The sequence below is a fragment of the Mesoplodon mirus genome (assembly GCF_964341445.2).
Source record: "Mesoplodon mirus genome assembly, chromosome: 17".
NCBI classification, from domain to species: domain Eukaryota; kingdom Metazoa; phylum Chordata; class Mammalia; order Artiodactyla; family Ziphiidae; genus Mesoplodon; species Mesoplodon mirus.
The window spans coordinates 23436875-23459890 of record NC_138993.1 but is presented as its reverse complement, the minus strand read 5'-3'; the positions used below and the strand labels follow the sequence as shown (position 1 = coordinate 23459890).

At 36.6% G+C, this 23016-nt stretch overlaps 1 protein-coding gene across 1 annotated transcript in view; it reads left to right on the top strand.

Annotated features, from left to right (window-relative positions):
* Window positions 1–23016, top strand: part of DNAJC15 (DnaJ heat shock protein family (Hsp40) member C15) — a 67076-nt gene that overhangs the window by 27540 nt on the left and 16520 nt on the right. Inside the window, exons 2-5 of the mRNA XM_082601907.1 lie at window positions 874–925; window positions 3420–3493; window positions 11638–11714; window positions 18480–18550. Coding sequence (XP_082458033.1) covers window positions 874–925; window positions 3420–3493; window positions 11638–11714; window positions 18480–18550 — 274 coding nt within the window. The remainder of the gene's footprint in view (window positions 1–873; window positions 926–3419; window positions 3494–11637; window positions 11715–18479; window positions 18551–23016) is intronic.

The following is a 23016-nucleotide window of genomic DNA, read 5'->3' as shown; positions in this document are numbered from 1 at the left end:
CCATTGATCTTTGCTACATAAAACCTTTTTCTGTTGTGACAAATATTTTCCCAAGGTGGTTAAGGAGAAAAGCATAGACTGATATGGAGTATATAACTAATTTAAAATTTATCAGGATGAGCTCATAACTTTAAATTCTGAATTCTTGGCTCTTACTGTAAAATTTTTACATTGGTCTAGAAAGGTAGAAATAAGCTAGCTCTTAAGTTATTCATCACTTTTACTAATTTTTCGCAGTTTGACTTCTTTTCTAAACATGGATACATTTGATCAAGTTTTTTAAGTATAGCAGAGTCCATTGAGCATTGCATATGTAAATGAGGAGGAAATATTTACCTTTTAGCTTTATAGAAGATAGATACATTAAACCCACTATTAAGAATAGTCCATAGGGGCTTCCCTGGTGGCGCAGTGGTTAAGAGTCCACCTGCCGATGCAGGGGACACGGGTTCGTGCCCTGGTCCGGGAAGATCCCACATGCCGCGGAGCAGCTGGGCCCGTGAGCCATGGCCGCTGAGCCTATGCGTCCAGAGCCTGTGCTCCACAGTGTGAGAGGCCACAACAGTGGGAGGCCTGCGTACCGGAAAAAAAAAAAAAAAAAAAAGAAAGAATGGTCTATAGAAAACATTTTAGCAATAGGTAACATAAAAGCTCTTCGTTAGAACAAATTCAAATATATGGAAATTAAATGAAATCTAGAATTATTTTAATTCACTGAAAATTAGCTGTAATCCTGAAGATTTTTAAAAATTCTACACCACAGAACTTGAGGAAAATGTGTTATTAATCATAATTATTCTCATTATTTAAAATGATTTACTTTAAAAACCCATTGTGTAACAGTATAAGTGATAATCATTTTTTCCTCCATAGGCAAGAGGTTTGATAGCTGTGGGACTGGGTATTGCAGCTCTTGGATTTGCAGGTAAGATAAATAAAGGATATATATCAATAAATGTTGCAGGGGAAATATTTCCAAGTAGCTTCTATAGTGATTCATGAGAAGACTCTTAGCATTTTGAGGTTTTTTGATTTTAAGACATATGTTCCCATTCTTTGCAACATTTATAGTCACTGAAGATTTGTCAGCGCAGCAAAATCTAGATAAACTTTGTAGTGAAGGAAATTAACGATACAAAAGCTAGGAAAACTAGCCCCGATAATAATTGATCTTCCTGACATTTTTTTAGTTTGAGCTATAGTGTACTATTAAGAAATAAAATCTCTTTAATATGAAGCAGTGTAAGTGATAATGGGGCTCTTTTATTGTCCCATATTTTTTTCTTACTGATAAGAATACACATTTTCTGAGCTGTCAGTTCTTTCTGATGAGCGTAGCCATTCTTTATAGTATATTTATCATTCATTTTAACATGTTGGTGTAATTTCTTTGACAAACCCAGGAGAATTTCTTTTACTGCCAAAATCTTTTTAGAAAGAATAGTTATAAAGATTTAAAGTAAAGTTGCTGTCTCTTCTAACCATTAATTTATAGTTTTAAATTGCATAGCTATTCTCTAATTAAATGTTAATCTGAGAGCATTTCCTTGTTGATAAAGATTTACATTTTTCATTTAGCATTTGTGTCTCAAGTTCCATGGATTTGATCTTGTTAATTGGATCTTCTTTTTAGGTGGAGCTACATTCCATTGTGGTTATATGCAGTGAGATCCAATAGAAAAAGAGACATAAAAGATTTTGTTTTGTTTTGTATAATATTTAATTCCACACAACTCTGTTTAAAGCACCTTACCAGTAAGAACTTTAAAATCAGGAAGATCAGTGGTTCAGATTCTCTTGGTTCTTGTACTGTCAAAGTCTTGTGTCTCATATAACTATAGTTAACTACTTACTGAGGTTTCATGAGAAGAGTATCATGTCTGAAAAGGAATTCAGACAAACTTGCCCATAAACGTAAAACAATTTTTGTATTAATTACTGTAGCAGAATAGGCATAGTTATTTCAAATTCAAATGTAAGATTTTTATTTGAAATTAGAGAAAGATATACTTTTGCCAACGTCTTGTTTCTACAATGAGAAGAATTGGTGTATGTATTCTATACATACTACTCTGTTGCCAAATTCAGTTTACTAACTAGAATATTAATAGCAGGCAGTTCTCTTTCAGGGTCAAATACGACTGAAGAGTAGAATTTAGGAGAAAGTACCCCTAGACTATTGGACTAGATTTTCTCCTTTATGGTTAAAGTAAATGTCCAGATGTCACTTCTTTTTTTTTTTTTTTTTTTTGAGGTACACAGGCCTCTCACTGTTGTGGCCTCTCCTGCTGCGGAGCACAGGCTCCGGACGCTCAGGCTCAGCGGCCATGGCTCACGGGCCCAGCCGCTCCGCGGCATGTGGGATCTTCCCGGACCGGGGCACGAACCCGCATCCCCTGCATCAGCAGGCGGACTCTCAACCACTGCGCCACCAGGGAATCCCCAGATGTCACTTCTTGAAGCCATTAATTGCTTTTTTACATTGAGATTGCATGATTGTGGTTTTGAAGGAATTTTGAGGCACTTTAAAAGCCATATTTTATACTGTTGTAGAATCAAATGGAAGTTGATATTTATATAAGAGATTTAGATGAGTTAGGGTTTCAGCTTCATTTAATTTTACTTTATTTAATGTTCTACTTGATCTCAAGAGCTTTTTATCTCCCACTTAGATTGGCTGCTTCACATCTTCCTATGTCTAGCATCCTTTGTTTTTCCCTGTAACATGTTGTTTGCACAGGAATGACAGTATATTTAGACAGGTTACTTCTTATAAAACATCTGTGTAGTTGAACTTTCCCGGTAGAAATCTTGATTTGCAAATAATGTTATGGTTAGAAATTGAATTTAAGTTCAGAGGGTCATAACTGGTTTTCTAGCAGAGCTTTGGGAAAAGAGACCCTAGTATTAGTAGACACACATTCTGATTAGGGTACAAAAGGTAAATTAGTCAGATAATATTTTATTCTTGTTCTATGCCCTCAAAACAATTTAGGACCTGTTTTGCTATTGATACTTAGTTGTCCAGACTCAAAGGAGTTTTGATTATTAGGATGCCTAAGAAATAAAAGAAGCTTTTAGGAGAGTAGTCATCCTCAGTGAGAAATTGAGTACTAGGATGTTATTGTTTTTATGACCTGTAACATTGTATAAAAGTAGGATTTTATACATAACCATTGAAATTTTCTAATTTTATAATTATGAACTAAAGCTTAATTTAATAACTATGAAAATTATCTATCCTCCATTTAATAAATTAGAAATTTGAAAAAATGTGACTGTCTTTCTGGTAGATTTTGAGATAGTTATTAAAATAACATATATAAAGTAAACTATTAATAAATACTATGGTGAGCACTTTGTGGGTGTTGGCTTTCATTATAGAAAATATATTTGCTTTTATTCCTGTTACTATTTAGGTCGCTACACATTTCAAATCTGGAAACCTCTAGGACAAGTAATCACAGAAACAGCAAAGAAGATTTCAACTGCTGTAAGTTAAAAATGGCTTTAGTTAGAAATCTAACCTTGCTTTGATTTTTGTTTATATGCCATTATTGATAGTAATTCAGAAAAATGTTTTGGATTTTCATACAAATGTTTGTATCATTGGCAACTTTATTGATTTAGTTTCTTTTAAGTTTCTTGGTCATGTTATTTTATATCTAAGCTTATTCCTGACTTTGACTTTTAATTATCGTATTCCTTTTAGTAGTATTATGTCAACTTTGAGGTAATTTATTTTCCTTGTTTAATTAGTATTCATTTAGTGATTGTCCTGTGCCAGGGGCTAGGCATAGCTGGTGAACAAAACAGACATGGTGCCTGTCCTGATGGAGCTTACCCAAAAGTTTATTTCATCTTCAAATTTGAAACTAGTTCCCTCGTACCACCACACCTGGCTATCTCAAACATAAAATTATATGATTCCAACCTTGAAACCTATAGGGCTTATACATTCATCTACCAGCATTACAGCTACTCTGCTGAGCTGAATATAAATAAAAAATGAATGATAATAGGTATCTAAAAAGCTATAGTGTGGTGAACTGTGGTTTGTGACCACTGGAGACCATGCAAAGAAAACTCACTGAAGCAGTACAACATAAACATTGATTTCTGGGAAACAGAAGATCTGGGATAGATCAGCTTGGCTTACAGCAATTTGAGAATGAATGGCTTGTTTTAGCAAAGGCATTATAGGCTTGTGAGGCTTAGTTAGTCATGAACAATAACCACACTTTCAAAGGATGACATACTATATTATGACAGATAATTAAACTCGGGGTCAAAAGAACTGCAAGTGGTTTTGCAGACTTATAAATGCATGTCTGTGATTAGAGGGAGCATGTGTTTATTTTCTGTTTTCCTGTTTATATTTTATTTGGCTAAAGTATTAATAGGTATTTAGCATTCATTCAATAAATGTTCATTAAGCACCTACTACATACTGGACATTATTGTGGGGAGTGGGAGGTAGTCATGAACCAGACAAAGACACTGCCCTCTAGGAGTTTACTTTTTAGTAGAAACAATTAACAAATAAATAAGATATATAATATGTAGAGGTGTTGAAGGTAGAAGTTTAGTTTTCTTTAGAGAACTAAATCAGCGTAAGAGATTGATTCTTTAACAGCAGAGAGGAATCTATATTAGATAGGTCCGGGAAGGCCTCTCTGAGAAGATGAGGGAGCAGGCCATGTGAACATCTGAAGAAAGAGCTTTCTAGTGGGAACACTGCAGAGGTCCTGAGGTGGAAATGAGTTTAGCAGCAAGAGTAACTCCAGTGGAGTATGTGGAAGGAATAGTGGTAGTTCGGGCCCAGACCACTTAGGGCCAAATAGACTGTGACAAAGACAGCAGATTTTGGTTTAAGTGTGATGGAAAGCCTTTGGAAGGTTTTGAGCATGTGGGCAACATGATTACCAATTTAGGTGATCACTCTGCCTGCTGCAAAGAGTATAGACTAGAATGAGTCAGAGGAGAAGCTGTGAAACCTGTTAAGAGGGTACTGAGATAGTCCAGGGACTTAGGTGATGGTGGCTTGACATAGTTATTTAAATCTTTCCATATGTTTATGTATAGCAAATTGAGAGACTTTCAGAAATCATTTCTCTCCTGTTATGCTGATCTTCAGTAGGTATATTTATACCATAAATAGACTTGTGTTTTGTAGAACTACATTATTTAACACTGAAAGGAAAAGAGAGAAAGAAAATGAGAAACATTTCACTGCTCTGTGCAGGCTCACAGATAAGGTAGAATAGTTTAAGAGATTATTATGGGTATCCTGAATGCAGCCCCTGCATTTCTTTTTTCTTTTCAAAGGTGTCTCTATTTATTTATTTATTTATTTATGGGCTGCGTTGGGTCTTCGTTGCTGTGCGACGGCTTTCTCTAGTTGTGGCGAGCGGGGGCTACTCTTCCTTGCAGTGTATGGACTTCTCATTGCGGTGGCTTCTCTTGTTGTGGAGCATGGGCTCTAGGCACGTGAGCTTCAGTTGTTGTGGCATGCAGGCTCAGTAGTTGTGGCTCGCGGGCTCTAGAGCGCAGGCTCAGTAGTTGTGGCTCACGGGCTTAGTTGCTCCGTGGCATGTGGGATCTTCCTGGACCAGGGCTCGAGCCTGTGTCCCCTGCATTGGCAGGCAGATTCTTAACCACTGCGCTACCAGGGAAGTCCCGGCCCCTGCATTTCTTAAGGAGACAAAAGTGATACGTGCTCCCTTTCCCTCCCTTTTGTGGGCTTCAAGTTAAGACAAGTGCCTTTTGATAAATCTGGCCCCTTTTCCACAAAGTACTACTCTTGCAGTTTGCAGTGAAACATCTTGGAATATCTTTATCATCATCATAATTATACCTCAGTGAAGATAGGAGTTTTTAAAATACTTCTTTAAATATTAATTGTTCCAGGGAAATTGAGGAATGAAATATATACATACTTTCTCTTGGCACTGATTCCAAAAAGCCAAATTCATAAGCACAGCATTTACAGTGTTTTGATTTTGTAACTGTTCATTACTGAATCAAATAGAGTTACTAATAAATAGGGACTGTAGTCGTGTGTCCATAAATCCCTGTCACTCAAAGGAGAATGTTCAAGGCTCAAGTTCCTATGGGTTCTCTTTTCATTTTTTCTTAAACTTTATTCGCTTCTTTGATGCTTTAACACCATCTTTTTCTTAAATCTCATCTTTCTTTTTCTCATACTTTTTTCCCCATTCTTCTGGAATACTGCCTAGAATAATTTTGTTCACATAGAATGCATGGAGAGTTTGTTTCTTTCCCTCTCACTGTTGTCACGTAGCTGCTGGCTCCTTGGAATCTGGTGGAGCCAGTATTAGAGGGATACTACAGAAGTCTCTGCTCAGACGGAATCTCCATGCCCACCTTTATACTTTCCTGCATACTTTCAGCCACATTTTTTGGTACTCTCAGACTTAGCCAGATTTTCTGGTGTTCTTTTTCCTTTGTACACTGCTTGTTTTGATTTTGATTTTCTTTTGTTTGTGCTTTTGGTTTTTACGTTGGGGTGATTTTTGTTTGTGTGTTTGTTGTTTAGTGCTGGAAATTTGGGGGATTTTCTCTTTATTATTGATGTTCTGAAATTTCACAGGAATTTTTAGCCTTGGCTTATGTGAAAATTGTCTATTTTTTGTTCTGTAAGATCCTCATATATTTTTTCTTTAGTTTTTCCTTCCAATGTGTCTCTGCTCCTGGAACTCATATAAGTGGCCTTTCTTAGCAGTTTGGTAGATTTACTTCAACAATTTAATTGAATGAGAAGATTGGCAGTGTGCTGTGAGCACGTAGGTGGCTTATATCAACAGTCATGTCTCTTCCAAATCAAGGAGCCCAGAGGCAGTCTTGGAACCTCCAGAACGCAGGAGTGGTTGAGTACTATGTGTATTTTACTGCTTGACATAACTGTCCCCCTCTTCAGCCCTCTGGGTTCAGTGTGATCTGTTGGTACTCACCTTTGCTTCCCTTGGGACCTACCACCCACAGTTGGGTGCATCCCAGGCATATGATTCTCTTTCTTGGCCTGAGGGCTGAAGTGGTAGGTGGCAGGCCCTTATGCCCTATGCTAATGGAGTTAGGAGTCATCTCTCTCTGCTGTTCTGGTTTAATTAATTACCCTGATGTTATTTTTTGTATTTGTTGACTCTGAATTTAGTCAGAGGGGCTGCTAGATTGAGGCTGCTGTGATTTTTTCTATATGTGCAGTCTTACCTGTTTTCAATCTTCCAGGATTTCTTTAAACTTTCTGGTTTGCTACTTAATCCATTTCTTGTTTTCTAGGCCTCTTATGGATTTTTCTTGTTTAAAATATCTCTTTTCTCATTTCAGAGGCACTTTGGAAAGCAAAAGACTTTTATTATTCAGTCTGCTGTTTTGAATCAGTACCTTTTACTTGATTTTTTTAAAGTATTAATGTATATTATTGACCCAGGTATTGTCTAATTACTCCTAATTTTTTTCTTGGGGAAAAAACCCAAGTCATTTATCTTCTTTTGAGGTTTTTATTTTTCTATTTGTTAATTTTTCTTTTTACTTGAATACAAGTTTTTAAAATTGGACTTACATTGTTTTATGGTTAAGTGAAATTCATGGAAATAACACTAATTAAAATCATCCTGTGGCTCTATAAATCAAATAGATTATTATACATAATTAAAGTTTATAGTTTATGGTAAATGTGTTTTTTCTCTTAAGACTATGGAATGATATATTTTCCTGGTTGTTTGGAGGGCTTTCATGTTTCAAATGATTGAGTAAATTAGCTAATGAAGACTTTAGCTTGGTTCGTTTCACATCTTCTTTAATAATATATAGCACTAGAGCATTCAATGTTAATTTTAGAAGGAAAATTGTTTTGATTTTTGTTTATATATATACTTTATAAATAAAATAATACAAAATAATAATTTGTAAGGTTCAGGGTGTGTTTCCAATAGACAGCAGAATAAATCCCACAATTTCTGTTCTTGGAAATTCTATTAGAAAAATATAACCATCTACTCCATCTGTTTGGTGATATACTTGTTCCTTATTGTAATCACATTTTTTTGAATTTAAACATTTCCTTGACCCACCAGTGTTGTCAGAAAATAGTTCTGCATTGCCTATGTCTGTATATCCTAATATAATGCCGTATTGGTGTATTACTTGTAAGCTTCAAAGGGCTTACAATTTCTTTTTTAAATTATGTAATGTAAAACCTAAATTCCATATGAGTTTAGAAGGCATGATTTTCTGAAGTAGCATGAGCAGTTTTTTTTCGTTGTTTTCTCTGTCTGCATTTCTGTATATAGCCCCCAAATATTAAATGTCTATCCTCAAAAATGATACAGTTCCTTTAGAAGGATTATGATGATTGTATATTTACTTATAAGCTTATTTGTAAACAGGTCAGTGTTTTAGGGTATGAGCCTCATCCAGATGCTGGACTTTAAGTAACCTTTTCTTAGTCTCCTTTTCTACCTGGAAAAAACAAAGTAAAAAATTTGCTTAGATATAATGGCTACTTTTAGGGTTAATGAGCTTTGTGAATATAGTGGAAATGACAGTTCATGAAACATCATCAATTTGTGTTTATTATGCTGAAAATTTGAAAATTTGGAGCTCACAAAGGTAGATACTCATAGAAATATTAGGGAGTAAGGTATGCATCTAGTAAAAATTTTGATCACCTGAGAGAAACCTTAAAACCAGCTGTTCTTCCTCTCTTAAGTTTTCTATTCCTTTATATGTATTCCTCTATATATCTCTTATTCCTTTATATATTCCCCTGTGTGTGTGTGCTTGTGTATATATACATAATTTGTCCACATTAGTATGTGTACTTAAACAATTTGATTCCCTTCCTCCCCTCACAATTTGGAGGAGGGGGTTGTTTTTTGTTTTCTTACTAGATTGTTAATTACTTGAAATTTGGAATAGTACATCATATTCCTCACAGTACTGGTACATTGATAGATTAGCATCTATGTGATAAAGGACAGAACTTCACTTGTCTCATTTGAAAAGTTCCTGGCATGTAGTAGGTGCTAATGTATTTGTTGAATGAGTTAATTGCCAGGGAATTATTACCAATGGAAATTTATGACAAGCTGTTCAAAGAGAATAGCTTATACAAATGACCACATCTGGCTCCTTAGGACTCATTTCTTAAGCTCTAATAATTTACGTGGTTTCCTTTTAGTCCTTTTTTTAAAAAAAATTGTATTTGTAACTGTGTTTATTGTTGAAAATTTAGAAAGTAAAAATAAACATGAAGAAAATAATTATTCATAATTCCACCACCCCAAAATAACATTTTAGTGTGTATACTTTCAGATTTTGTTTTATGCAAGCACACACTTATTTGTTTTTCCTTAGAAAAATATAGGTTCACGTTTTAGAAACATGCACACATTCAATCATGTGTGATTTTTTTTCCTTCTAAAAGTTGAGTTCATGCATCCTGTTTTCTTTAAGAGCTGCTGAAGAGTTGTCTCTCTTTGCTGTCTCCCATTCCTTTCCTCCTGTTCTTTGTTTTTTTGTTTTTTTTTTAAATTTATTTTTGTCTGCGTTGGGTCTTTGTTGCTGCGCGCGGGCTTTCTCTAGTTGTGGTGAGCAGGGGCTACTCTTAGTTGTGGTGCGCGGGCTTCTCATTGCAGTGGCTTCTCTTGTTGCGGAGCACAGGCTCTAGACGCGCGGGGTTCAGTAGTTGTGGCTGGTGGGCTTAATTGTTCCATGGCATGTGGGATCTTCCCGGACCAGGGCTCGAACCCGTGTCCCCTGCATTAGCAGGTGGATTCTTAACCATTGTGCCACCAAGGAAGCCCTCTCCTGTTCTCTCTTAAACTCACTCTAATCAAACCTTCACTTCCAGTACCTTCACTAGACTTAGATTTACCAAAGGGTAAATCCAGCCGTCAGCCCTCAGTTCTTGTCTTACTTGACCTATCGGAAGCATTTGAAACTATTTTTCACTTCCTCACTTTTGACATCTGCTTTTCCTCCTCCTGCACCGCTAGGCCGTCACAGTTTCCTTTACTGATTCCTCTCCATCTCTGTGCCATTAAATGTTGCAGTTTCTAGGGCTCAGGCTTTGGACTTCTTATCTACACTAGCACTCTAGGTGACCTCATTTAGTCTCACACTTTTAAATACCATCTGTGTACTCATGACTCCCAAATGTTATCTCCAGGTCAGACTTTTCTCCACTTACATAGACTTTTTTGAAACTTAATGTAACCAAAACCAATCTCCTGATATGTGTTACCGACAAGAAACAAATAACAAATAACCACGCCTTCTCTAAGTCATTAATGGCAATTTAGGCCAGAAACCTTGCAGTCATTTGCAGAGTGAGACAAAGTTTAGCAAGTTGTTAGTTTATTAGAGAATGCTCTTAGGATCAACAGCTCCAGAAGGCAAGAGAAGGAAGAAGAATGGAGGGATAATTTAGGCTGCAGTGCAGTCTTAGTAAAAGGCCTGAGACAGCCAGCCCCCCCAGGGAGCTCTGACGCTCAGGTGACTCATCGTGATTATCCTGATTTGGGGCAAGAGGCCATGAAGCTAAGTGACATCACCTGGGAGGTAAATATAGCTAAGAAGTCCAAGGACTGAGCCCTGGAGAAGCACAGTGTTTATACCCTGACGTCAGCCAGTCATCAGCTAGAGACCCTCCTGAGAAGGGGGCGTGAGCTTGACATTCTTCAGCCAAGGCAATTGCTGGAGTTTGACAGCTGAGTGCTGTCTGCCAGCGGCAGCCCCAGTGTCTGAGGAGTAAGTGCCTCATCTCTGAAGGGGGATCTGTGCAGTGTATAGCAGCGTTTACTGCATCATCTTTAGTTCCCTGCTTTTTCTCATATCCCATATTCAATCCAAGCAAATGTTATTTCTGCTTTCAAAACACATCCAAAATCTGACAGCTCTCACCTCCTCCTCTACTACCACATTGGTCCATACCAGCATCATCTCTTGCCTAGATTACTGTTATGTCACCTTAACTGGTCTCCTGCCTGCACTCTGTACCTGTCTTTCTATTCTCCACACAGCAGTTAGAGTAATTCTTTTAAAACCAAGTCAAATCTGTTACCCCAGTGCTCTGGTTCTCCTACCACTGAGAATAAAATCCTAAATCATTTCCATTGCTTCCAAGGCCCTCCACAATCTGGCGCCTGTTATCTCTCTACTACTCTCCTCCTTGCTCAGGCCTCTCCAGCCACATTGACCTTTCAGTCTAGGCTTCCGGTCTCTTGGCCTCCCTGTCTAATATCCTGATGTCCTCCTCACCTTGTCAGTTTCTCCTCTTTCTCAGTCAGCCGGTCTAGTAGGTTAAAAAGATGTCTGTCATCTCTACAGTAAGTGACTTGGTCAAGGTTATCCAAAGAGAAAATTACTGTAGAGCTTAGATAAAGTTGTAGCCTTTTGCTTCTACTGACCTGTTTTATTCCTTCAGTGTAGTGTTTATCTTGGTCATAATTTCTTGTAGAGGATTATTGTTTAGTGCTCTCCCTCCCCACCTCCCACAATTCCAAGTTGACTTCTGGAAAATGCATTACTCTTACTGCAGCTGTGTGATGGGATTGAGGTCATGCCACCTCACATGTGGAACTAATTATTTCTTGCTCTTTCTTTCCTGTATAGAGTTTTTCATCCTACTATAAAGGAGGATTTGAACAAAAAATGAGTAGGCGAGAAGCGAGTCTTATTTTAGGTGTAAGGTAGGTGTGCTGCATAAGTATTATTTTGTTCTGTGGCTAAGTTTGTCTTGAAAAAGAAAAAAATGTGACAGTAAAGTTATCCTTATATTTTAAATTATGAATAGAAGGCAGAGGAGAAAATAACAAATTTTTACATATTAAAACCTCAAATCTAAGAGATTATCCTACCACCCCTAAAAAAAAATCAGGCGTATTTGTGATGTGCCTTTATTTCTTAACAAGGAGCTATTGTATTTGAATACTCAAGTTCCAATGAAATTATCAAAATAACCTTTATTGTGACAATGAATTCTTTCTGGATTCAGTTTTCTAATTTGATATGTATCATATTTTCAATTATAACATGGGATCTGTCTCACAGTTCTTTCCTAGTTCCACAGTTTGACATCTAGCATATTTCATTATACCTGTTTTACCTTAGTATCCATTTATTGTCTAACTTTGGACGGCTTGGAGAAAGTTAATGATATTATGTGATTGCTGTATATCATTTAACACTTAAAGTTAATAATACATCCCCTACCATAGATTTACCAGTATCTATATTTGTTTACCTTATGTTCCCTTAGAGCTCACTCAAATTTTTATGGGTGTTGGTTACAATATGTTACCTACAACACATCTTATGGTGACTTAGTCAGCATAATTAAGGAGAATAGGTCATAAAGTCCTATATCAACAGAATTTTTTAATCTCTTTTAGATTAGCATATATTTAAGGCCAAACATTTTCTAATTTCTTATGACTAATCAAGATAAAACAGAAAGGGGGGTAGGGGAGGAACAGCTCAATTTAGCTTGCTGCTTCATTTAAATAAAAGAAGAGATGGGGGCTTCCCTGGTGGCACAGTGGTTAAGAATCTGCCTGCCAATGCTGGGGACACGGGTTCGAGCCCTGGTCCAGGAAGATCCCACATGCCGCGGAGCAACTAAGCCCGTGCGCCACAACTACTGAGCCTGTGCTCTAGCGCCCGCGAGCCACAACTACTGAGCCTGCGTGCCACAACTACTGAAGTCCATTCCCCTACAGCCCATGCTCCACAACAAGAGAAGCCACTGCAACGAGAAGCCCGTGCACCGCCATGAAGAGTAGCCTCTGCTCGCTGCAACCAGAGAAAGCCCGTGTGCAGCAATGAAGACCCAATGCAGCCATAAATAAATAAAATAAATTTATTTTTTAAAAAAATTAAAAAATAAGAAGAGATGGGCTCTCTCACTGAGAATACAAAAAAAAGAAATGATTTTAAGCAGGGGAACCAAACTAGGAAATTAGCTGTATTGCTAACTATTCTTTTCTTTAATATTATTCAGAGTGGCATTGTTATTTTTCTTGGGCCCCCATATATAGTGTGGAAATGTGAATATGATGCACATTATTAAACCAAACACAAAAGTTTTTGAGGGTATCACTTAATATCATCCAAGGTACTCCTGTTTTTAGGAAAGATAATTAGGAGTTGACTTAAGATACATGGTTATAAAGTTTTATCCCATTGAGCTGGAAGCTGTACAAAATTTCACAAGGAAAATTGAGTGGCTAACAGCATAGACTCTGATAACAAGTGAATCTGGGTACAAATACTAATTTTACCACCTGTTACGTGCGTGACTTCAGTCTCATCATTTGTAAAATAGAGAAAATATTAGTTTCTACTGCATAGGGTTGCTGCGAAGATTAACACGTATGAAGTTTTAGCATAAACGTAGAACTTGGTAACTACTCAAAAATATTAAGTAGGGCTTCCCTGGTGGCGCAGTGGTTGAGAGTCCGCCTGCTGTTGCAGGGGACACGGGTTTGTGCCCAGGTCCGGGAAGATCCCACATGCCACGGAACGGCTGGGCCTGTGAGCCATGGCCGCTGAGCCTGCACCTCTGGAGCCTGTGCTCCGCAGCGGGAGAGGCCACAACAGTGAGAGGCCCACGTACCACAAAAAAATATAAATAAATAAATAAATAAATAAATAAATAAATAAATAAATAAATATTAGGTAAGCAGACAGATCCTCATCCTGATTCTGTCGCTGAGGCACTTATTGTTAGCTTTTCTGCACTTCAGCTTCTTCATTTTTGATTTGGAATTAATAATATCTGCCTTGTCAGAATTTATAATGACATGAGTGATACCTTTTTATCAAAGTGCCTACCAAATAACAGGTGCTGAATAAATGTTGGCACTGCTCTATTCCCATCTCTATCATGAATGCAGAAGCTAAATATTTGCCCTTAACACATTAAATAGAAAGGTGGAACTTATTTGCTTTCCTCTAGCCCCTTTCTTTCAGTCAGGCAGCACTGATTTTGAGGAGATTCTTTAAGGTGTGAATACATTGCTGTGGTTCCATTTTCTGTGATAAGTGAATCCAAATGATTTAGACTACATAACAAGTAGGTAAAGACAAAATGGAGCTGACTCTGTTGATACTCTATTTAAAAACAAAGAAACCCCTATGTTACTAGATGACTCTCTATATTCTTACATATTGCGTAAGCCTGAAATATTTTACCGAGCTGCCCAGGAAAACTTAATATACCTGACATATTCTGAAATTATGCACACATTTGTGATTTTCAGACTTTCTAAAAACTTCTGTGGAACTCTGTTTAAATGTTATTCAGTAGACTAGTAATAGAAAAAGATGAGACCAAAACTGTTCCATTTGCTACAGGATCAGGGAACACTACTCTGTTCTACACACCCCACTCACCTACTCCCAGTCAAATGCATTCCAGGGAGCAGTTTGAAATCCCTGATCTAGGCAAAATGATATTTAAAGTTGCATTTTCAATTTGTGGTGGAATTGCCTATACTGGAGATATATCAGAGCTACATTTAATTTTTAATGCTTTGTTTAAGAACTAGAATTCTCTCATCTTGCTTAATCTTTACAAGACCAGTATCAAGGAGCTTGTCTCCTATATTTTCTTCTAGTAGTTTTAAGGTGTTACATCTAAGTCTTTAATCCATTTTGAGTTAATTTTGGTGTGTGGTATAAGATAAAGGTCCAGTTTTATTCCTTTGCATATGACTGTTCAGGTTTTCTGTTCCCAATAAACACCATTTATTGAAGAGACTATCCTTTCCCTCACTGTATATTCTCTATTCCTTTGTTGTAAATTAATTGACCATATATGTATGGGTTTATTTCTAGGCTCTGTTCTGTACCATTAATCTATGTGTCTTTTTATGCCAGTACCATACTGTTTGATTACTAGAGCATTTGTAATATATTGATAGATTGAAATCAGGAAGTTTGATGCCTCCAGCTTTGTTCTTCTTTCTCAAGATTCCTTTGGTTATTCAGGATCTTTTGAGATTGGTTCCATACAAATTTTAGGAATTTTTGTTCAATTTCTGTGAAAAATGCCTTTGAAATTTTGATACAAGTTGCATTGAATCTGTATAGTGCTTTGGATAGTATGGACATTTTAAAAAAATTACTTCTTCCAATCCATGAGCACAGAATATCTTTGCATTTTTTTGTGTCTTCAGTTTCTTTCATCAGTGTCTTCTGGTTTTCAGTGTACAGGTCTTTCATCTCCTTGGTTAAATTTATTCTTCGGTATTTTATTGTTTTTCATGCAATTTTAAATGGGTTTGTTTTCTTGATTTTCTGATAGTTTGTATTAGTATATAGAAACAATAAATTATTGTACATTGATTTTATAGCCTGCAACTTTACTGAATTTGTTGATTAGTTCTAATAGTTTTTTGGTGTAGTCTTTAGGGTTTTTTATAGGTAATATCATGTCATCTGCAAATAATGACAGTTTTACTTCTTCCTTTCTCATTTGGATGCCTTTTATTTCTTTTTCTTGACTAATTGCTCTGACTAGGACTTCCAATGCTATGTTGAATAAAGGTGGTGAGAGTGGGCAACTTTGTCTTGTTTCTGATCTTAGAGGAAAAGCTTTCAGCTTTTCATCATTGAGTGTAATGTTAGCTGTGGGCTTTTCATATATGGTTGAGGTTCGTTCCCTCTATACCAACCTTGTCAAGAGTTTTTATCATTAATGGATATTGAATTTTGTCAAATGCATCTTCTACATCTATTGAAATGACTATGTGATTTTTATCCTTTGTTTTGTTACTGTGGTATATCACATTGATTGACTTTCAGATGTTGAACCATCCTTGCATTCCTGGAATAAATCCCACTTAATCATGGTATATGATCCTTTTAATGTATTGTTGAATTCGATTTGGTAATATTTGTTGAGAATTTTTGCATTTGTGATCATCAGGGATATTGGCCTGTATTTTTCTTTTCTTGTAGTGTCCTTGTCTGGTTTTGGTATCAGGGTAATGCTAGCCTCATAAAATGAGTTTGCAAGTGTTTCCTCCTCTTCCAAGTTTTGGAAGAGTTTAAGGATTAGTGTTATTATTCTTTAAATGTTTGGTAGAATTTAGTGAAGACATCTGGTCCTGGACTTTTCTTTGTCGGAAGTTTCTGATTGCTGATTCAGTCTCATTAGTAGTAACTGGTCTGTTCATATTTTCTATGATTCAGTCTTGGTAGATGCTTTGTTTCTAGGAATTTATCCATTTATTTCTCCTAGGGTGTCCAATTTGTTATTGTATAGTACAGTTCACAGTAGTCTCTTATCCTTTGTATTTCTGTGGTATCAGTTGTAATCTCTCCTTTTTCATGTCTGATTTTACTTGAGTCCTCTGTTTTCTTGGTGATCTAGCTAGTGGTTTGTCTGTTTTGTATATATTCTCAAAAAACTAGCTCTTAGTTTCATTAATTTTTGGCTTTTTGGTCTTTTTAGTCTCTATTTCATTTATTTTCACTGTGATCTTTACTTTCCTTCTACTAATTTTGGGCTTAGTTTGTTCTTCTTTTTATACTTCCCTGAGGTGTGAAGTTAGGTTGTTTCTCTGAGTTCTTTTTTTCCCCCTGAATGTAGGCTTTTATTACTATAATTCCTCTTAGAAATGCTTTGGCTGCATCCCATAAGTTTTGGTAGGTTGTTCATTTGTCTCAAGATATTTTTTGATTTCTCTTTTGACTTGCTTTTTGACTTGACTTATTTATTTTATTTATAGAAGAATGTTTATATGCTCATGTAGCAATTGATAGTGTATTTTAACATGTTTGATGATATGTTATTTAACCCCAGGAGATTAGAAGTAGCAAGTAACTGGCAAGTAATAGCTAGAGACTAGAACACTGGCAGAATTGAGGATTGACTGACAGCAAGGAAGGCAGTGTTCAAAACAGACAGAAGAACTTAAAAATGGATAGCATTTTATGACCATTTAGGAGAAGGGCAAGCAAACCTCTGCAGACCTTGAGAGTTTCTTTGCACTTAATTGTTACTCATGATAATGCTTTTTGAGTCATTCACGATATGCTAGATTAGATTATTTATACCCCATTTTTTAAAAAGTAAGAAATGTAATACATTTTCATAAGCATTCTTTATGTTCATGATAATAACTACTATTCTTTGAATACTAACTGTATGTCAGGTCATGCTCATCCTTTTGCTTATATAATCTAACTTGTCCTTAAAATAATCCTAGGAGGTATGCTTATGAGAAAATTTTGCTTGTGAGAAAATTATAAGTCAGAGAGTTCAAGTAAGCAAGACAGTGTTTTTTTTGTTTGTTTTTGCCGCACCACATGGCATGTGGGATCTTGGTTCCCCCACCAGGGATCGAACCTGCATCCCCTGAAGAGGAAGTACGGAGTCTTAACCACTGGACCACCAGGGAAATCCCAAGACAAAGTTTTATAGATTATGAGTGATGGATTTAAACCTGTGTCTGAATATCTCTAAAAGTTCCTGCATTTAGCCCCTACAGTGTGGTTCATCCATATAGATTATTTTGAGTTTCACAGCAACCACTGTGTACTTTGAGTCAGCTACTGTTATTTCCATTTGAGGCCCAGAGAAGCAGCTTAGATAAGCTAGTATAAATATTAAGTTGGAACACCAGGATCTTGTTATTATTAGTGTTAATTTGTTTCCTTACCTGGAAAATGTACTAGAGAGAAGGAGTTCCAGTACTGGATAAATTAGGTTTTGCAGGAATAATTTTAGGTTTATTTAACTTTCTCCTTTAATTTTTGTTTCGAGCATAGGCTCTAACAGCCAAGCTTTTCCCATAGGCTTCTCACAAAGCTAAAGAAATTATGAGCTATGAAGGGTTTTGAGATGTTCTGTTGAAAGATAATAATAGTAAAAGCTAACTACTGTGGAACAGTTGCTACACACCAGGTACTGCTGTAGCACTTTGTTGGCATCAACTAATTTAATCCTTGTAATTGTTCTATATGAGGACTATGTTGTTTCTAGCCCTGTTTCACAATGAAGAAACTGAAGCTCAGAGAGGGTAAAAAATTTGACCAAGGCTACCCCATCTTTCATGGCAGTGCTGGGATTAAAATCCTGAAGTCTGGTAGCCCTAGAGTTCAAATACCTGTTTGTTACATTATATATACTGCCTTCCCCTCAAAGAGCTTGAAGCATAAATTTTCAAACTCACAGTAATAGTCTACAGGCTATGATTCTCCTATCCTACATATTATGTATATGTTTTTTTTAATTGAGAATAAGGACTGAAGGAAAGTACATGCAGCATTGAATATGATTTATTTTGATGGTTGGTAGAATGAAGTGACAAGCTGTAATTTCATATTTATCCACAAGATGGTGAAATTCTCATTAGTTTTTAATTTCTTAAAACTCAATGTAAACCATTAATTTATAATCTGCATTTGACACTATTTGTTACAAGCACTTAAATTTCTTTTTACAGCCCATCTGCCGGCAAGGCCAAGATTAGAGCAGCTCACAGGAGAATCATGATTTTGAATCACCCAGATAAAGGTAGGTAAAATTCCTGTTATACAGCTGAAATGGAAATTTATGTGTCACACGTGTTGTGATTTTTCTTATAAATAAATGAGCCTTTAGATTGGAGTTCAGTGACCCACCGAAGTGATGCATTTATAGTTATCAGTTTTGGAAAACTTAGTTAGCGATTTCTATATATGAGTATCTAACCCCTGTTTGAGGCTCCTAGCATTTTTTAATCTTTTTTTTTTAAATATTTATTTTACTTATTTATTTTCTTTATTTTTTTGGGTGCATCAGGTCTTAGTTGTGGCATGCAGGGTCTTTTGTTGTGGTGCACGGGATCTTCTTTGGGGCACGCGGGCTTCTTTCTAGTTGTGGCGGTTGGGCTCCAGGGCACGTGGGCTCTGTAGTTGTGGCGCACAGACTCTGTCGAGGCGCATGAGCTCAGTAGCTGTGGTGTGTGGGCTTAGTTGCCCCGCAGCGTGTGGAATCTTAGTTCCCTGACCAGGGATTGAACCCACGTCCCCTGCATTGGAAGGTAGATTCTTTACTGCTGGACTACCAGGGAAATCCCGAGGCTCCTAGCATTTTGATGGAGAAAGAAAAAACATGGATTGTGGACTCTTTGACTGTATTAACTGATTTGGGCATCATGAATTACATTTGTTTAACCTTACACATAAAAGTACAAGACTTAGAGGATATTCTCTAAATCTCTTAATGTAGTATGTCACAGATGATTCTGAATTTCTTAATTTTATTCTGGAAGGCTCTGAGGCTGAGCTATTTTTTTTTAACTGGCCAGGTTTTAAATATAGATTTATCTTACAGAAAGACAATTATTATAACTTTAACTACCCTACAGCTGCTTGAGAGAGAAAGCCCATATGTTTTTTACTGTTTCTGCTCTAAAATAACAGATGGCAGAAGGTTACACTGTATTTCAGAAGTCAGAAGTGGGGGAGTAGGGAGGGGGCAGAGAGGATTCTTGGATTCTTACAGACTTTAAGTTTTCTAATTATTTTGAAAAAAATTAAAAACAAATTTTGGATTTCTACCCATCCTGACTCTAAAATCAGGCATTCTTTTTCAGCTTTCTCACTTAATTACTTACTATAAAAATTCTTTTCACTAAATATCATCTCCTTTGGTTTTTGCACTTGCTATTCTTTAGTGTGAATAAACAAGAGAATAAACTTTGAAAAGAGGTTTTGCTTAAGATTTCTAAACAGCTTCAACAGTTACTAAAAGATCCATTCAACTAATTTACTTCGCATTGTGGGCTTTCAGAGTAATTGACTCAGAAAGAAATGTGTTTAAATGGTTCTGATGAACCTAGGGGCAGGACAGGAATAAGACACAGACATAGAGAATGGATTTGAGGACACAGGGAGGGGGAAAGGTAAGCTGGGATGAAGTGAGAGAGTGGCACGGACATATATGCACTATCAAATGTAAAATAGATAGCTAGTGGGAAGCAGCTGCATAGCACAGGGAGATCAACTCAGTGCTTTGTGATCACCTAGAGGGGTGTGATGGGGAGGGTGGGAGGGACATGAGGGAGGAGATATGGGGACGTTGTAGAGCAGTTATACTCCAATAAAGATATTAAAGAAAGGAAGGGAGGGAGGAGGGAATAAAGATATTAAAGAAAGGTAGGAAGGAAGGAAGGGAGGGAGGAGTTTATCAAGTGTATGCCCTTCTCTTGTTGATTGCAGTGGGATCAAGCACTCATGTATTTCAGATGATTGACAAGTTGTTGATTGTGTCTACTGGCAAGGAAGTGAGCTCTAAAATGTGTCTAAAAGAATATATATTTTTAGATACCTTTAGTAAAATATAGAAAATGTTTATATATGTTATGAGCCAGTAGTGTTTAAAGAATTACTTGATTTATTCTGAGATTGTATATTTATCAGAATTGGGGTTGTTGGCTGCCCTTAGTGTGCTTACTAGTATCCTCTAGTCTGGCCTTGCATTGGTGGCATAGTGGGAGGGAATGGATCCAGAAGTAGGAGCCAGCATTCTTCTTCTTCATCTTCTGCCTTTTAGCTAGCAGCATGGCCTTGAACACTCCCCTAACCTCTCCAAATGTCAATGTTATCATCTACAAAATGAAAGGATTTATTTCTAAAGCTTTTTTTATATGATATATAATGTAATACTTTTATATACCTATTCAATTAGTTAAGAACCCACCCGTACCTTATATTTCTATTCGGATCACATTTTTAACCTAAGAAAGATGCTTTTAATCAACATTGTCAACAACAAATGTGACAGCTATAGACATCTTGTCCATATAATTGCTCATTCACCCAAAATTTTATAATATTTGGAGTTTCAGAGAGTTCATAGACTTCTTAAAACCCATCCATATTCTCATAGTTAAGAACTCCTGCTCTAGTACAAGTATGATGATTTAAGGAATATTGCAACTACTTGAGGGGAAAAAATTCATGTTTGATGGAGTTGGGAGATGATAGCTCATAAATCTGGAAATTATCTCTTGAGAAGAAAGGTTGTTTTGTTTCGCTTCATTTTTAACGGGAAGAAGATAATGGATTTTGTTGTTATTATTTATTTTCACAATGGTTTATATTTTCTGATTTCTAACTCTACAGTAGTTATATTTAGATAAAGGTATTCCTCACCTGGTACAATCTGTCTCTATAAGAAGATAATAGATTTTAAATGAAAATGTCTGTCCTTGCAGAGAAAAAGCCAGGAATATTTGGGGAAGTATGAGAACGGGCAACTCTCAATTTTGCCTGCTCTTTTTACAATTCTTTACCGTATTTACTTGGCCAGGTCACCACTGAGTGTTATTTACAGGTGGTTGCAAACACTTGACTCCTCCATCCAGTGCTTCTGAAATTCATGCATATTCTTTCTCTCACCACCCCACCCCCACGTGACTTTTCTCTTGGTTTTGCTACCAGCTGGTAAAACAAAGCAGAACTTCAAATGTGTGATCAAGATAACTTGTTACATATTTCATTATTAGCTTGTGCAAAGAAAGTGACACCAGAAAATTAGGTGTGGGAAATAACTGGAAATAAATTTTTTGTAACCAGTTTTAAATGAGCATTCAGATGGGCTTTGGTAAAAAGTAAATTTTGGGGAAAAAAAAAGTAAATTTTGCCTTTTTTTTTAGTGAGATAAAAGGTTAATGCAGTAAAAATGTCTCAGCTCTTTGATCTAGTGCTTTTAGAATATCTTTTAGCTTATACTTTTTTAAATTACTGGAGAAAACGATTAGTTGTAATGAAGTCAGTAGTTTGATATTAATGCCTAATGAAAATAGGAAGACAGACTAGGTAAGTTTGAAAAACTATAGAACCTCAGAGATCTCTCATAGACTGTCTAATCCAGTGCTTCTCAAAGTGTAGTTTGCCTGTTCATACCAGGCCAGTTTGTTACCTGTGTGCAACAAATCAAAAACTGAAATCAAAAGTAAGCATTCAGAAATCTTTATAGCCATTTGACATTGCTGTGACATCCAAGAAAATTTTTTAAAGAGTGCTTCACCATAGTTTGAGGACACTGATCTAATCAATGCTGCCTACTAAATCTTTCTGCTCCATCCTGGGAAAAATGCCCTGTTAGCTTTCCTTAAAGATATTTAGTGATGGAGAGCTTCCTGCTTTGCAAAGCAGTGCTCTGATAGGCAGCGGTAACTACTAAAAAGTTCTTCCTTACACTTAGCTGAAATCTGCCTGCCGCAGCACATTCTCAGTCTTTTTTCCATGTATGTCCCCTTTCAATAAACATATAATGCTCTCTCTTCTTTAATAGTATTTAAATCAAAATTAAATTAAATATTGGGATTAAAAACAAGTCAAAGTAATTATACTGTTGAATGGGTTTTCCTTAATTACCCTTATTGTAAAAGAAGCCAAATTTAACATGAAGCCCTGGTAATAATATATTACAACTTATTACAATATACTGCATTTAAAAGGTGTATTTCAAACATTTAGTAAAAGGAAGATATGATCACTAGGAGTCAACATGGGGCTTCCCTGGTGGCGCAGTGGTTGAGAGTCCGCCTGCCGATGCAGGGGACACAGGTTCGTGCCCCAGTCGGGGAAGATCCCACATGCCGTGGAGCGGCTGGGCCCGTGAGCCATGGCCGCTGGGCCTGCGCGTCCGGAGCCTGTGCTCCACAACGGGAGAGGCCACAACAGTGAGAGGCCCACGTACCGCAAAAAAAAAAAAAAAAAAAAAAAAAAAGAGTCAACATGGAATCACTAAGAAAAAGTGATGCCTAATTAGCTCAATTTCCTTTTTGATAGATGTACTAGACTATTATTTGTTTTAGAGGGCTCATCTTTCATTTCCCTTCATTTCAACATTTTAATTAGATTTAAGACTTTGTATAAGATAATTTTGTTTTCTCACATATTAATTTTCCTTGATAAGTGGTGAGATATTTAAAAGTAAAGAACATGGCTTGGGCTTACCTGGTGGCGCAGTGGTTGAGGGTCCTCCTG